This window comes from Microcebus murinus, chromosome 16 (assembly GCF_040939455.1).
Source record: "Microcebus murinus isolate Inina chromosome 16, M.murinus_Inina_mat1.0, whole genome shotgun sequence".
In the NCBI taxonomy this organism is placed as follows: Eukaryota; Metazoa; Chordata; class Mammalia; order Primates; family Cheirogaleidae; genus Microcebus; species Microcebus murinus.
The window spans coordinates 37,226,507-37,244,760 of record NC_134119.1 but is presented as its reverse complement, the minus strand read 5'-3'; the positions used below and the strand labels follow the sequence as shown (position 1 = coordinate 37,244,760).

At 38.2% G+C, this 18,254-nt stretch overlaps 1 protein-coding gene across 1 annotated transcript in view; it reads right to left on the bottom strand.

Annotated features, from left to right (window-relative positions):
• TOP1 (DNA topoisomerase I) overlaps nt 1-18,254 on the bottom strand; it is a 90,013-nt gene that overhangs the window by 51,423 nt on the left and 20,336 nt on the right. Inside the window, exon 3 of the mRNA XM_012754691.3 lies at nt 8,095-8,197. Coding sequence (XP_012610145.1) covers nt 8,095-8,197 — 103 coding nt within the window. The remainder of the gene's footprint in view (nt 1-8,094; nt 8,198-18,254) is intronic.

Here is an 18,254-nt window from a genome sequence, read left to right as displayed (position 1 = left end):
TCTATTAGCTAAATTCCACTAAGGAAAAAGTAACTCACACTATTTTTAAAGTGATGATGATAAAACCTTTGATCTGTGACTCTCATTGGAGATAAGCAGGTAACAGAAAACACTGACCAGGGTCTCTCTAAGGCACTTAGGCAGGAGAGTGGAAGAAAGGTACAGGAGGGAGATGGCAGCAAGAAGCCAGGAAGTACTTCCCTTCTGCCCTGGCAAAGCATTTATTGTTTCGTTAGGAAAAAAGAAAACAAACAAACCCATGTCTGATATTCTGAGAAGCTAGAATGTTGGCTATGGGAAACCATTTAATACATTGACTGCCACACCAGAAAAAAAATTTTTTCCTTGGGGCCACTATTACAAAAATAGAATAAATAATTTGAAAACAAAACGATCCTTTCTAATTTAATGAAAATCTGTTATTTTTCATTGTTTTCTGTGCATGAGTTATATGCAACTTGAAAAATAGTTCTCATGGCTCCCAAGGTGAAGAGACATGAATTATATGCTTCACGAGACCCTGAGCTCAAAACTAGCATGAGGGAAATACAACTCACATGGCAGTTAATGTGTTAAATCTGTTCTCTATCACTAATAAAAGTATTTCGCAGATACTTGAATAGCACCAAGTGCCAGGTACTCTCATCTAAGCACATTTAATCCCCATAACAAAATTGGTATTTCCAGTTGTGGAAACTGAGGCACAGAAAGGTTAAGTAACAAGAGAGAAACAGGATTCAAACCCAGGCAGTCTGGCTCCAGAGTCACGTACCTGACCCAAATAAAGTAAAAAAGAAGGGGTTAGAAGGAGGCTCCTTATCTTCTGAGACTAGGACTTGGCCATTAACAGCCCTGTTACCCACTCAAGGCAGCAGACCCTACAAGTCACAGCTGGTTGGATCACAAGAGATTCCTGAGAGAGCAGAGAGCTTCAAAGCTATAGAAGGAGGGAAATCAATGGCTCTTTCAATGAAAGCAGTTAAAGCGTAAATGTTTGTTAAATTAAAAATTCTAGATAACTACAAGTTTGCCTTGTACTCTAGGAAAAGCGTACAACTCCTGAAAGGTTTGAAGAAATGAAGGTTTCTTAATGTCCATCATCATTATAGGGTAACTAAACAAAAATCACAATGACTCTGGAGTTTTATAGAATTATCAAAACTGAGTGGAATCTTAGAAATTATTTAATCTTTGTTTTCAGGCCAGAGAGGATAAAAGGATGTGCCCACAGATGCCAAAAACAATACAAATTCTGAGCTCCCATTCCTCCCCTAAGTTCCTTATCTCTATTAATAACATAAACAGCCACCCAGTTATCCAAAATAGGAACCCTTTTTCTTAGACCCTGTCATGTCATTTGTGGCTAAGTCCTATATCCTCTTTTCTCAGTCATTTCCAATGGCTTCTTGCTCCCTTGGGAATCAAGTCCCAATTTCTTGAACTAGCATTTAATATTTTTGCCTCAAGCCACTTTTTTAGGCCTCATTTTCTACTATCACACCCTGTGTATAATAGGCATCCACCTGAACAAAAGCATATACTATAAAATGCCTCTATGTTTTGCTTATGCTTTTCTCACTTTCTGGAATGCCCCTCTTTCTAACTATCACCCTCCCTTGTCAAGATCTTAACCATCTTTCAATGGCTAGCTCAATGCTGTCTCCACCAGGAAATCTTAAAAACAATGATTATGGTTCACTATAATAAGGCTAGATATAATTGAAAATGTCATGGCCCCAACATATTTGCAATCAATAACTAACCACTGAATTAGACTCAACTACCAAAATCAAAAGTTCCAATTTATCTGCATGATACTCTATCAGGTTTTGTGATAATCATGACCATCATTATCTCAATTATTTAGTATTTTAGTAGTTTCCAATGTGCTATCATGCACATGAACAAGCCTGAAAGCTTGACAGGGCAGGTACTGTTGTCAACACTTGAGCAAAACAAAAAATGAGACTTAGAGAAGTTAAGTAGTTTGGATTAGGTAGGGCCCCTAGCTTGTAAATGACAGAACCTGGCCTCTCAACTTCTGTTTTCAATACATCACACTGACTCCCATGTGAATGGTGGTGGTATGCAGTTCCCTTACTTCTAAACTACTCAACTTTCTCTGCCTGCTAATGTTAATTGTTCATTTCTCCCAGGACAAGCTAATTATTAGGACATGTAGACAAATGGAGAGGTTTGGCACACTACTCACAAGGAAAAGAGCAAACACATCTTTTAAATGTGATTTCTTTCAAAAAAATTCTCCCCTAATCTGAGAAATTGAATGCTTTATTCAAATGCATATTCCTAAATTACTACATTCTCTGAATTTTAATTCAGGTAGGATTTGGAGCTGAAGGGAAAGCAGAAGCCAAAAGCATCCTTATTCTCAGATGTTTCTCATGCTGACAGTAAAGATTAGCACTGCCAATATGGCTGGAAAAGTACTCTCCTAGCTATTTCACAGCAGTAGTGTTCTGTCTTTTCTTGCTTTCCACAAATTTGTCACTCCAGTCTGAGTGCCAGGTTTAAAACTGGCAAGAGATACAGTCAAACACTAGAAGGAGGAATCCCATTTTTCACATGATAATCTCTTATTATCTAAAATCAAGCCCCCCTTCTCCAAATTGCTTTTAATGTTTTTATATAACAAATCTAAAGATAATTTATGACTAAGTACGCAACCCTTTAACAGAGGTTATCTGGTGAGATCCTACAAGCCCAGTAATTCCTTGGCATCTAGAAGAGTACTTCTTTTGTTTCTTTTGAGAGTATTTATATATTTTTTAAAAAGATCTGAAGTGTGAAGTATTAATGCTAACAGAAAGCAGTGTCAAAGATAAATGATAATTGAAGAAATTATCTTTGACACTGGTGTAAGTTCTTCCTGTGGTGTTATAGGCCAAACAGGAGGAAGTCAAGAGACAGGGTTTTCACAGGGTCAGAATTTGATGAGATTAATACTTTCCATGCCAAAAATTTTACAGAGCTGGGGCCGGATGAAACAGAGGCAGTGCCTAAGATGCTGACTTTTTTTAATGTGAATATCCTACCACATGCATACTAGAGGGAGGGTGCTTATATTTAAAAAGATAGTTTGGCTACACAACTAACTTTCCTTACAGATGGAGACTTTTTTTTTTCTTTTTTACTGGACGAAATAATGTAACAGGGACTCAGGAGCCCTGGTCTATCATCCTCTTTCTGCTATCACGTTGCTGTGTGACTTTGGGCACGTACCTCAGACTCCCGTCCTCACAAAGAGGAGACAAAATGAAATGAGCTCATCTCCTTTATTTTGCACTTGAATAGGATAGTAAAGGGGAAAACAAATTAATAACATGGGATCTCCTGGGAGGTAGGTCCATAGCCCCATTCTGTCTTGGCAGAAAGGCTGTTGTTCTCCCATTTGCTGACTCTCCAAGTCTGCCGTACTGCTACTGCACAGAAGACTAAGATGCCTCCTGGACTTGGGTCCTGAGTGTAACCTGATGATAAATGATTGACAAATATCTAGTAGAGAAGGGAGGGACACAGAAACACATGAGAAACACTTGTTTTCTCGTAACAGATGACCACAAAATTAGCTAGGCTTGGTTAGAAAGATCAAGAAGTTATTCAAAAAGGATCACAATATGTAAGATTTTGCTGGAATATAACCAATATACTTGCTTTTTGTTGTGAGAGGGTACTGTGTCAGTAGGTCAAAACAGGAAGTACTTGAAAGTTCGTTTACAACACATCATCTAGTTAAATTGGTAAACTTACTCACATGTGAATTACAGATCCAGAGCTAGATTTAGTCATATGTAAACAGAAATGTAGGCTAGGTTTTTCAATGCCTCTTGGCAAATGGACTATTATTTTCTCAAATACTGTGTTTAGAAATGAAGATAATATGTAAAGACATAAAAGTACATACACTAAATTCTTCAATTTGCTATAATCTTGGAAAGGATGCTTTTAATAGATGTATAACATTATCTCCTCACATTTGTAGAGTAGTTCACAATTAAAGAGCTCTTGTATTTATTGATTCCCATGGCTGCCCTCTGAAACATGTATCAAGATGAAGATGAGGAAGCTGAGTTATGGAAGATTAGGTAACCTAGCCAAGATCATAAGAATTAAGTGGACAGACTAGGATGAGGACCTATACCAAAATCACATTGTTTTTTTGTTTTTTTTCTTTTTTAAAGAGAAGATGTTGATAAAACAGGGCAGGGACAAACTTATGTCCCAGAGCCCTTGCCACTTTTAACATCTCTTTCCCTCCACCATAATCGGAACATAAAAATCAGCATTTCTACATCGGATCTGTAAGCATGTCTTTCCCCTCCTCAGATGAAGTTCTTTATGGTCGAAGATTATCGTATGTTTTTTCACATGTCACATCAACTAAGCACAGTTTAAACATAGCAAGCAGAAGAATAATAATTGTTTTAACATGATCTAGCAATCCCACTCCTAGATACATACCCCAGAGAATTGAAAACAAGGATCCAAACAGATACTTATACACTAATACTCATAGCACCATTATTCACAAAAGCCAAACAGTGGAAATAACTCAAGTATCCACCAATAGATGGATTTTTTGGGGGGGAGACAGTCTCGCTCTGTTACCCGGACTAGAGTGCCATGGCATCGGCCTAGCTCACAGCAATCTCAAACTCCTGGGCTCAAGTAATCCTTCTGCCTCAGTCTCCCAAGCAGCTGGGACTACAGACATGTGCCACCATGCCCGGCTAATTTTTTCTATAAATTTTTAGCTGGCCAATTAATTTCTTTCTATTTTTAGTGGAGACGGGGTCTCATTCTTGCTCAGGCTGATTTTGAACTCCTGACCTTGAACGATCCGCCCACCTTGGCCTCCCAGAGTGCTAGGATTACAGGCGTGAGCCACCGCACCAGGCCAACAGATGGATTTTTTAAAATATGATACAGATATGCAATGGAATAATTCTGTCATAAAAAATGAATGAAATTCTGATATGCTACAACATGGATGAATCTTTAAAAAATTATGCTAAGGGAAATAAGCCAAACACAAAAAGGACAAATAGATTCTACGTATATGACATACCTAGAATAGAACAAATTAATAAAGATAGTAAATAAAGAAGGAAGAAAAAGAAAGTAGAAAAGAAATTAGAATGGGGGAGGAGAGAAAGAGGAGTTATTGTGTAGTGGATTCAGAGACTGGGACAAAAAAAGATCTGGAAATGGAAAGTTGTACATTATTGTCAATATACTTAATGCTATTTAAAATTGGTAAATTTTATTTTATATATATTTTACCACACACACACAAAATTATTTGAAAAATGGGATAAACTAGAGTAAACTGATAACTATCCTACAGAAGATTAAGAATATGTGAGAAGGAAGAAGGGAGAACATGGGAATTGGTATACCCATAGGTCATCTACTCACTGATTCAATAAATATATACTAGTTAAGTTACAGCTATCTACCAGGTACCATACTAAGCCTTAAAGATGTAAAATGAATACAAAAACCCCAACTCCACTCTCTGGGATCTTAGAGTCCCAGTAGGGCAAACAGAAAATTAAAGAGATAATTACAACATGAACACAACTTGGTAACTACTATGACATACTCAGGGTGCCAGAGACCACACAGAGTGGCCTTTAATATGAGGAGGTGGGCAGAAAGGATACCTGGAAGAAGTCAAGTCTAAGTTGCAACTAAAAGAATGCTATGAAGACAGCAACCAAGTATTCCAGAACCAGCAACAGCATATTGTAAGGTCCAGGGATATTAATAAAGCATGCTTTGTTTGAGGAACTGAAAAGAAGTTCACAAGATGGGATATGGGATGTGAAATAGGGTAAAAGGGCAAAAGGGGTAGCAGATGAAGAGAGTCAAAGACTTAGAGAATCATTGTGTGCATCACAAAGAGATGAAAAAGGTGGCCAGAATGATGGAAAGGCATGGAGGCATAAAAGCCAAGGGAAGTGGGTTTTAAGAAGGAAGGTAGGTCCCTGAATATGATCTATCTTGGCACATGTTTCATGTGTACTTGAAAAAAATATGGGCCGGGCCTGGTGGCTCACACCTATAATCCTAGCACTCTGGGAGACCGAGGTGGGAGGATCACTTGAGCTCAGAAGTTCAAGACCAACCTCAGCAAGAGCAAGATCCCGTCTCTATTAAAAAAATAAAAAATAAAATTAGCCAGACAACTAAAAATTGAAAAAATTAGCCAGGCATGGTGGTGTGCACTTGTAGTCCCAGCTACCTGGGAGTCTGAGGCAGGAGGATCGCTTGAACCCAGGAGTTTGAGGTTACTGTGAGCTAGGCTGACACCACGGCACTCTAGCCCACGCAACAGAGCAAGACTCTGTCTCAAAAAAAATAAAAAAGAAAAGAATGTGTACTCTAATGGTTTGGGGTAGAATAAATCTAAATGTCAACTAGATCAAGCTGGTTGATGTTGTTCAAGTTTTCCATATCCTTAGTGATTTTCTACTTGCACTAACAATTATTAAGAAAGGAGTAGTAAAATCTCTGACTATAATTATGAATGTCTACTTCTCTTTGCAGTTCTATCAGTTTTTGCTTCATGTATTTTGAGGCTGTGATATTAGTGTATAAACATTTATAACTGCTATATACTCCTGATTGTTCCTTTTTATCATTATGAATTGGACTTATTTATCCTTCACAATATTCTTTGCTTTCAAATCTACTTTGGTAGATATTAATATGGGATAGACAACTGTAAACTAGAAAAGATGCAGACTGGATTCAACTACTGAGATTAAACTCACTAGAGCAGGGGTCCTCAAACTTTTTAAACAGGGGGCCAGTTCACTGTCCCTCAGACTGGAGGGCCGTTGGAAAGTGTGGTGCACATTCCACATGCGCACTGTGGGCCCAGGACAAGTCAGCTGCCAAGCAGGACAGGCAGCGGTGGCAAAAACACCCAGCGGGCCAGATAAATGTCCTAGGAGGGCCGCATGTGGCCCGTGGGCCGTAGTTTGAGGACTCCTGCACTAGAGTAATAAAGATGGAAACTAGATGATCAAGTGATAAGACATGAGTGAATGTTGGGGAAAAAAAGACCACAGGCATGGTAGATGATTCCTGAAGAAATGTTCCCATTAAACTAAAGAAAATCAATCTGATTATTCTGATTTATTCTAATGATTCATAAACAGAATTCATCAAAAGTATTTAAAATTTTTTAATGATTCATAAAAAGAACAGACTTAGAAAACAATTCTCACTTTAAATTGTCTACAGACAATAAGATAAGCTAATAAAGTAGTCATAAGGAACTCTAGGATGGAGACATTTATTCCCTCCTAACAAAGCTCAGGCCACTATGGGAATAGGAATACACCATAAGGCTTTCTCACCATCTTTAAATCAAAATGGAAGTATAAGTCCTCATTTTCAATGACTGGTTTTAACCACTTGCTTCCTGTGCCAAAAAATGGGGGCAAAATGAACAAGAAAAACATCTTTCTGGGGCTTGGATCTCAGAAGGCAGCACTACTGAATTTCATTTATATTGGTGATCATTGGCTTTTGTGGGAGCTGTGGAAGCTGAGCCCTCTGATAACCTGATGAAAGCTGGGAGTGCTCTCTCCAGGAAAATCTCATATACTCAACCTTTTGCATACAGTTTCAGGGGCTCACAGACCATGGAAGTCCAAGTTAAGGATTTTTAATGTATATCCCTTAAAATACAAAAAGAAGAAAGAAGATAAGGTCACCAATTCAGTCACCTTTTATCAAGGTAAGCTTGTTGGACATGTGATCAAATGCCATCATATGTAACAATGAATCCTTCGGTGACTTAGTGAAAAACTATAGTTTTAATAAGGTATATATCAGAAGGAAATCTACCATACTTGCTTTGTACATCTTTATCTTATCAATGCCATCCCAAGTAAGGCCTGAATTATCAAGGTCATCCTCTTAGCAACTCTAGAATCAAATGCAGGCTCTGCTTACTTTGCTATCCATACTATCTACCTGTGGCTCAAGTTAAGGCCTATTCCACGTAAGCCAAGAAATGGGCAATGCACTGAATGAGGAACTTGCTGACTCAACCCTTACCTGTTGCTATGCTTGGATTTTTCTCGGTCCTTCTCCTTGTCCTTCTTGTGCTCTTTGTGCCGGTGTTCTCGGTCTTTATGTTTATCTTTGTGTTTATGAGAATCTGCAACCATAAGAGAAGAGTCAGTTAAGGAGTCATGAATTGTCTTCTGCCCACCTACCTTGACAAGTTGGTCAAAAAGCAAATGGCATGATCCAGATGGCATGGTAGCCATAATAGCACATTCCACTGGAAGGGAAGATTTCACAAAGGCCAGATAAGGCATCCCATTACCCTGCCTCTAAAACCAAGACATGTGTTACTAACACGTGGGGGAATGAAGGAATTAGAGCCAATTCTACCGTGAAAGGAAGCCACAGTTTGGCATTCTTCACCTTAGACCTTGTACTATCAAGCATAACCTATAAATGATACAAAGTGGTAAGTCTTGAATGCCTCACAGAGGGGCAACTGTATATACATCTCAGAGATAGTGGGATAAGTCTGACAAACATATACACAGGTGCAATCCTCACCACAATTAAAATTTAGAACAAGTCCATCACCCCAGAAAGTTCCCTGATGTCCCTTCCCAGTCAGTTCCCATTTTCTACCTCTTGCCCAAAGCAAGTACTGATCTGATAGTGCTCTAGATCAGATTTGTACAGATTTCTACAATTTCTAATGAATAGAATAATACAGAATTTACTGTTTTGTGTCTGATTTCTTTTACTCAGAAAAACATTTTTGACATTCATCCATGTTGTTGGGTATATCAATAGTTGGTTCCATTTACTAAGTTGTATTCCATTATACAGATATACTGTATCCATTCATCTGCTGATGGACACTTGAGTTGTCTCTCCATTCATTGGTTATCATGAATAAATCTGCAATGAACATTCATACACAAATTTCTATAGATATGTTTTCCTTTCTCTTGGGTACATACATACTTATGAGTGAAATTGCTTAGTAATATGAAAAGTGTAAGTTTAACTTTATAGGAAACTGCCAAACTATTCTAAAGTCATTATACCATTATATATCTCCATCAAAAACTCTATGGAGTTCCAACTGCTACAAATTCTCACCATCATCAGGTATTATCAGTCTTTCATTTTAGCCATTCTAGCAGGTATGTAGTGCTATCTCACTGTGGTTTTTTTTTGAGACAGAGTCTCGCTTTGTTGCCCAGGCTAGAGTGAGTGCCATGGCGTCAGCCTAGCTCACAGCAACCTCAAACTCCTGGGCTCAAGCAATCCTCCTGCCTCAGCCTCCCTAGTAGCTGGGACTACAGGCATGCGCCACCATGCCCATATATATATATTAGTTGGCCAATTAATTTGTTTCTATTTATAGTAGAGACGGGGTCTCGCTCTTGCTCAGGGTGGTTTCGAACTCCTGACCTTGAGCAATCCGCCCACCTCGGCCTCCCAGAGTGCTAGGATTACAGGCGTGAGCCACAGCGCCCAGCCCTCACTGTGGTTTTAATTCTCATTTTTCTGAGGATTAGATGAATGATGTTTAATCATGAACATCTTTTCATGTGCTTCTTGGCCACTCATATCTTCTTTGGTGAAGTATATGCTTAAATCTTTCCCCCATTAAAGAAAAATTTTTTGGTCTTCTTATCACTAAGCTGTTAAGAGTTCTGGATTACAACTTTTTTTTTCTTTTTTCTTTTTTTTTTTTTTTTTTTTTTTGAGACAGAGTCTCACTTTGTTGTCCAGGCTAGAGTGAGTGCCGTGGCGTCAGCCTAGCTCACAGCAACCTCAAACTCCTGGGCTTGAGTGATCCTTCTGCCTCAGCCTCCCGAGTAGCTGGGACTACAGGCATGCGCCACCATGCCCGGCTAATTTTTTATATATATATCAGTTGGCCAATTAATTTCTTTCTATTTATAGTAGAGACGGGGTCTCGCTCTTGCTCAGGCTGGTTTTGAACTCCTGACCTTGAGCAATCCGCCCGCCTCGGCCTCCCAAGAGCTAGGATTACAGGCGTGAGCCACAGCGCCCGGCCTTTTTTTTCTTTTTGAGACAGTCTCACTCTATAGCCTTGGGTAGAGTGCACTGGTATCATTGTAGCTCACTGCAACCTCAAACTCCTGGGCTCAAGCAATCCTCTTGCCTCAGCCTTCTGAGCAGCTGGGACTACAGGTGTGTACCATGATGCCTGGCTAATTTTTCTAGTTTTAGTAGGGAGGGGCATCTCGTTCTCACTCAGGCTGGTCTCAAACTCACAAGCTCAAGCAATCCTCCCACCCTGGCCTCCCAGAGTGCTAGAATTACAGGCATGAGTCATTGCATTTGCCCTACAAATTTTGTTTACTACATGTATTGTGAATATTTTCCCCCAGTCATTGGCTTGCCTTTTAATAATTTCTTAATGGTGTCTTTCAAAGAATAGAAGTTTTAAGTTTTGATGAAGTCCATTTTATCAATCTTTACTATTATGGTTTATATGTTTTATGCCCTAAGAAATCTAACCAAAAGTCACACAGATTTTTTCTCTTTCCCTGGTTTTTCTCGTGAGACAGGGTCTTACTATGCTGCTCAGGCTGGTCTCAAACTCCTGGGCCCATGTGATTCTCCTGCTTCAGCTTCTATCATCTTGTTTTTTTTCCCTAGTAGTTTTACAGAGGTGAGGGCCACAGTTCACTGTTTTATCTATGAAGATATATGGTTGTTCTAGCACTATTGTTTTTTTTAAGATGGTCCTTTCTCCAATGAATTGCCTTGACCTCTTTACTGAAAATCAAGTGACCATATAACACAGGTCTATTTTCTTGACTCTATTCTACCCTTACACAAATGCACACTGTCTGGACTACTGCAGCTTTATAATAAGTTCTGAAATAGGTAATATAAAGACTTTAACTCTGCTCTTTTTCAAAATTGTTTTGGCTATTCTATGTCTTCTGCATTTCCACATAAGGTTTAGGTATAGCTTGTCAATTTCCTTAAAAAAAAAAAAAAGCCAGTTGGAGTTTGTGTTCATAGGACAATTTGGAAAGAAAAGACATCAAAACAATATTGTAGGCCAGGCGCGGTGGCTCACGTCTGTAATCCTAGCACTCTGGGAGGCCGAGGCAGGCGGATTGCTCAAGGTCAGGAGTTGGAAACCAACCTGAGCAAGAGCGAGACCTCGTCTCTACTATAAATAAAAAAGAAATTAATTGGCCAACTAATATACATAGAAAAAATTAGCCGGGCATGGTGGTACATGCCTATGAGCTACGCTGACGCCATGGCACTCACTCTAGCCTGGGCAACAAAGTGAGACTCTGTCTCAAAAAAAAAAAAAAAACAATTATCTTTTGATACATGAACATGGTAGCTCTCCACTTATTTAGGTCAGCAACTCTCAAACTTTAGGGTATATCAAAATTACCCCAAAGGCCTATTAAAAATGTAGCTCACTGGAGTCAAGTCACCCCAATATTGAATATGAATCAACTGGAAGCCTAAGTATCCAACATGTGTGGTAGTTTTAAAATACGTCCCACAGTTTCCTTGATACTCCTCCTTTCAAGAGGTAGGGCCTAATTCCCTTCCCCTGGACTTAGTGACTCACTTCTAACAAATAGGATTAAGTGGAAATGTCAGTATGCAACTTCTGACTAGGTCATAAAAGGCATCAGACATCAGATCTTCCTCTGGGAAAGAGGAAGAAACCATCTATGTACCCTCAAGAGCCCTACGGAAAGGCCTATGTGTTGAGAAACTGAAGCTTCCTGCCAACAGTCATGTGAATGAACTATCGTGGTAGTGTCTCCTGTAGCCTCAAGTAAGCCTTCAGATGACTGCAGCCCTGGCTAATGTGTTGACTGTACTTTTATGACAGACCCAAAGCCAAAATCATCCAGCTAAACTGCTCCTGGATAACTGACTCACAGAAACTATGTGAGAAAATAAGCATTTGCTGTTTTAAGCTACTAAATTGTGAGGTAACTAACATTTTTTATAGCAATAGATAACCAATAATGTGCAGGCGATATGCATATTCATCCCATTCCTAGCTCACAGCAAAATAAGCCACATTTGGAATAATCTGTTGAGAATCTAGTCTACCCCAGGCCCTGGGGAAATAAAAGCTTTCATGAACATACCCCTGGCTATAGGAAATTCCTGTCACATAGAGATGTGAAAAACAAAATTACATGGTGTCAGAAATAAGATTTGAACCCTGTCTTCCATGCAGTGTACAGAATTCATGCAGTAACATAACCCTCCAACTTCTAAAAGTCTCAAATCTATAATTTTAAAATGCTGAATCAACATGGCCCTCGTGTATGGCAGGAACATAATATTTAAAAAAAATTACTCTGTGCATAATTCAACAAACACATAAATACATATGGAAAAGACCAGAATACAGAAATTTAAATATTAAAAGTAGTTAAATTTGGGTAAGTTTATGTGCAACTTGAGTTTTTGTGGATATATTTTATCTTGCTTTCCAATTTTTTCCCCACAACAAATTGCTTTTACAATAAAAGATATTATTTTTAAAGACTACCAACCTTTAAAAATTTAGGCAATACTAGTGTACATAAGGGAAACGTAGCTTAGGTCACTGAAAAGTACTAAATTTAAAGAAAAACAAACTAAGTAAAAGATAAATTGAAAGTAAATCCAGGTAGGTTTCAGATAACCAAGCTGCCAGTAACATTTAGTATTTTTTTTTAATGTATAGAACTTCAAAACTGATTTTTTTAAAAACTAGAGATGGGGTCTCACTCTGTTGCCCAGGCTGGTCTCAAATTCCTGGGCTCAAGGGATCCTCCCACCTCAGACTCATGAGCGGCTGGTACTACAGGTACATCACTCTGCCTGGCTCAAAATTGATTTTAAAACCAGGTCCCCAAGTCTTTTAAAGCAATTGCTATCTAAAAATATGTAAAACCAAAATGTCTGGTAAGAAACTTAAGAGTTATGGCTGAATAAGCCCACTGATATAAATAAGAGCTAGGTGAAAGATCTGAACCCTAGGTGTTCCTATTTAAAAAGAAGTTATTACACGTGCTACATATGCAGTGACAGGTACCAAAAAGTATAATACATGGCAACTTCTTCAAATATCTAAACTGTTATTATATTATATAAATTTACTCAATACCACTCCACATGGCAGCCTGGCACTTCTAAGGAGAAATGGTAGCAAGGCAAATTTGGGTCAGTACAAAAGTAAAACTACCCCCACAAACAGAATAGGGTGTTTCCTGAAAAACAAAAGCATTTAAGCATACTAAATAACCCAGTGACGGGGAAACTGTAGAGATAATCTGCACTGTGTAAATTAATAGATTAAATAAACCCTAAAGATGAATACTGAAGTACTTCAGGGTAAATGATGTCTGGATTTGCTCCAAAATACAAGGAGTGGGGTTTGAGGGGGGATACGGGGATACGGGGATAGATAAAACAAGATTGACAAAAGGTTGGTAGTTATTGAAGTTGTGTGATAGATACATAGGGAGTTCAGTACATTACTCTCTTTACTGATATGTATGCTTGAAACTTTCCATAATAAAAAATTAAACATTATCTCTAAGCTCCCTCCCTTCCAGTCCTTTATTTTTTGTTATCATATGAGGATACAGCAAGACAACTAGCCCAGCTCTGAGAGAAGATTTGTGTTAAGGAGCAGTAAAAGATAAAGTTTAAAAGATAAAATTAACCTAAGAGTCAGGGTGTTCTACTCTAAGGATGACAAGGAGCCACAACAAGAAGGAATAAAAATAAAAGCAATACTTATGGAAGATTAATTGAAGGGCACTGTGTGCAGAAAGGTAAAAAGCTAAATAACTAAACTAGAAGTTTTTAAAGCAATCTACAGAAAAGTGACGGCAAAGGGACTAAGAAGGAAGAAAAAATGTAAAAGCATGTTTAGGAAAACAGAAATAGAACTCAGTTCCAGGAACTCACTGCTAAGTACAATTAATGCAGGGGAAAATCAAAGAACCCTCAATGTCTCTGTGTCCAGGTGACTGGGAGAACAAGGGGCCTTGGCAAAAACAGGAAGGCTGTGCAGAATAAAGATACAGAAAAGGAAAAAGACTGGAAAAATGATGAGCCTAATTAAAGTCACATTGTATCTAAGGTAACCGTAGGACATCTGATTAAAGATGCTGGTCAGAAGAGAAGCCAGTAAGTGAAGAAGGGAAGCCAGTAAGGGCACACAGATCTATTAATATATCGCTCATGGTGAAAATATTTGTTTGTAGAGAGCATACTAATGGCCTTGAAGATTACTTTTAGTACATATCTTTTCCCCTTGGAATTCATCTAATAGATATTGTTATTTAAAATGTTTTGGAGAAAGGATCCTGCCACTTCAAGCATCTGTTAAATGCAAAAAGAACTGTATTGAACTTGACTGATAGGTAAGAAATCAAAGATATAAACCACTGCATATTAAATCAGAAAACTTCATTCATTGTGAATTCAGGTCACCTTATGGCTTCTGATAACAACGGTTTCAATTCCTAGCATTTGAAAATTTTAGATGAAGACATGGGAGGAAGACCCCTGAAATAAGGCAGCCTTAAGAAAACGGAAGACTTTTCACAACTTTCACTATAACTTAACTAGAATTACTCCATAAGGATAGATAAGCAAATGAATAGAGAAAACAGGAATCAACATCTTTTGTTATTATCTACAGTGTTCCCCAGGGTTAAAACAGCTTTTAAGTAAAGAAACTTCTAAATGACAAATGGAAAAGTGTTATCTTTTCCCACTGTAGGAACAGTTGATGGGTAGCATACCTGATGGTTAATGTACAAAAGGCAAGGAATCCTCTTACTACTGTATTCAGAATTATATTCTGAGGGCTAATTCAATTTATAACCATCAAATATATCTGTAAGTCCAAAGCTAAAGACTCATTAGACATGAACTCTGCCCTCAAGGAGTTTACAATCCAATAAGGTAATTAAAATATGAACTCAAACAGCCACTGCCCAAGGTACACAGGAGAAAAGGGTACTAATACAAGTGCCAGCACCATGCTAGGGTACTTACAAACACTGTCTTACTCAATTTTCTTACCACTCTTAGGGAAATATCTTCATTTCACAAAAGATAATAATAGCTATCTTTTATAAATGTGTATTCTATGCAAAGCAGTATTACATATATCACCTCTAACTTTCATAACTCTGGATGTTACTGAATCCATCAAATCTAAAAAACATTTTGCCTCTAGTTGATACAACCTCTATGGAGGGGGAATTTGGCAGTATCTAACAAAAATAACTCATACACTCTCTCTATTAACCTATCTATCCCATGTCTGGGAATTTAGCCTGCAAATATACCTCCAAGGTGTGTCTGGAAGAATGAGTGGATGGTGAAATAAGAGGCAGTACTTTTGAGGACAAGTGACAGGGAAAGAAATGAGTCAGAATGCAGAATGGTAGATTAAGGGAATACAAAAGGGTTAAGGAAAAATATTTCTAGGAAAATGAGAATATTTTGAAGAATTCTAACAGAATGTTTGTATTCTCAACTTTCAGAGACACATCTGTAAACGTACTGACTATGTAAATGTTTTAAATAAGCATTACTTTTACAATAAAAAGGGCAGAAAAGTTATGCTGGTATATATGTGTGTACACACGCGTGCACGCGCGCACACACACGATGGCATAAAAAACTAAATCAGCAGGGAAGAACCCCTCTTTCTATCTTAGACTTGCTAAATTGGATTAAAATCATTTTCCTCCCCTTAAAATCTCAAATGTCAAATGACTGACATTAAAGTAACAGTGTTTGTATTATATCATGATGCTCCTATATTTAGAAACTATGCAAACTTTTTATAAACGTAATAGACACTTTCCCAAATGTCTATACATGAAGCATGTGGGTGCCATTACCTCCAAATCTTTCACATGATGGCAAAATTTTCTGGCCTGCTGTTATTTTTCAGTAAGATAGTAGCTAATTTATGCATTTGAAGAGAAAGCTTTAGGGGTAACAATACTGAATCTAACTACCTCTTTTGCTTTCAAGTGAAGAGTAATATAATGAGGTGAAAGAGCCCGGTTCCGTCAGCGAAGAAGAGGAAATAAAGACCCTGGATCCAGGAGAGACAGCAAGGAGACAACATAGGCTTCCTGGAGGAGGCAGGATGAGCTAAGTCTTGCTAAAAGCTAAGAGAGAATTAGCAAGGCAGAGGAAGGTGAAAGGGTATTCTTGGTACATGGGCCACACTGCAGTAAGAAATAGTGTTCAAGACTAGCCTGGGCAATATAGGGATACCTCATCTCTTGGAAAAAAAAAAAAAATTAGCCAAGTACCGTGGCTCGTGCCTATTGTCCCAGTAATGGAGAGGCTGAGGCAAGAGGATCGCTCAAGCTCAGAAGTTTCAGAACAGCCTGGGCAACACAGCAAGACTCTGTCTCTAAAAATAAATATTTACTATAAACTTTTAAAATAAGAGAAAGAGAAGCCACAAAAGCCAACTAGCTATTATTGTCATTATTGAAATATTCATCCTCTCACGACTCAGCAAAATTAAGTGAGATAACACTTCTGCCAGCCAGGAAATAGTGGAGTTGATTCTTCTCAGGAGTATATTAAAAAATAATTTACCTCCCTAAAGCCATGTGTCCCCCAAGCCATTTTTTAAAGTTATAGATATACTATTAATACTTCTTTGTACCTTTGGAGTCCTAATCCACTGGATAGAATGGAAACAAAATACCTAGGTATAAAATCTAACTGTTAAAAAAATCCCTGCTAGCTGGTCTAATCCCAAGATGACAATGAAGCTGCAGGCTTAAGAAACCAAGTACAGACAGGGTCAACCCCAAGTGGCCAAATTAGTGTCAAACCAGGCATAAAGATGAAAAGTTCACTCTCCATAGGGAAACGAAACACATACACAAATTACATGGGGGCAAAGTAGCCAAACCCATGAAACACTTTGTTAAACATCTTCACCCATGATGAGGTAGAACACAAAAGATCATGGCCTAACCCTAATGTGATTAGAGACATCATACAGCAGTGCAGAATTGAAGGGATCTCTGAAAGAAGCGGGAAAAGCAGACTGGTACAACATTGAAAAAGATCTGACATGAAATCCTTGTTCTGTCGCTTAGTGCGAGACCTTGGGAAAAGTCAATTAACTACTAGATCTATAAAAAGGCAGCAAAGACCAGTGGTTAAGAGCATTAAATTTCTGCTCATCATCTACTAGATACCTGCGCCCTTAGTAAATTCACCTCTCTTACAGATGAAGAAACTGGGTCACAAAATTTAACTGATCTTAAAAAATTTTATTTTAGAAATCATTCAATTTTTGTATACAGTGGTAAGAGAATTACTGGCTAATCTCCACGAAATTATAAACAAGTTGACTTTTATCAATGAGGTACAACCATTTGTTAACCTTCCTCGTGATTAATTTACATAGAACTAATTGAGCCTAATCAATCATTTCATACAACTTAAGAGTTCAGGTACTACATATGCATTTGAGGTAGCAACCATGCCTACTGACCTTGCCCAACCAGCCAAGGATGAATAAGATGCTGTCTGATTTTCTTTCCTGTACTCAGACCCAGGAAAGAAAAGCACTTTCAAAGAAGAAAGTAAAGCTTTAGCCTACTCTGGGAGCCTAAAGAACTTACAGGTTTTAAGGGATGCTAACACCAGTTACCATCCTCCTAGCAGAAGCACATTTGCATTAGTTTAGCTGCAATCAGTAGGTGGGCCAACAGTGTGGCCAGTTTTATTCTACCTAGGGTCTCTAAACTCAATCCAAGCACAAACATTTACACTTTCTTAAGAGAGAAAGACTAAGGAATCAGTAAAGTATACTGATCATTTTATCAACTATTGCATGACCTTAAAGCTTTTAGCATAATCAGATCAAGGCAGGAGTAAAGAGTCCTTTGCTTTCTTATCAACAAAGACAGAGAGCTTTCTGGCATAAAGGAGGCTCTCCGCATGTGTTGAGCCAGACTCCTTTACGCTGCCTTTTGATGACAGATTTTGAGACTAAAACAGCTGTATAATATGATATACTCCTCTACCAAAGACATTCATCAAGTCAAGTTTTGGTGGATAGAGGTGAGGAATAGAGTTAAAGCTGCCTTTCCGAAAAAGGCACTCACACACAACACAACCTTTGTCAAAGATAATCTGTGTTCCTCTCTGACATA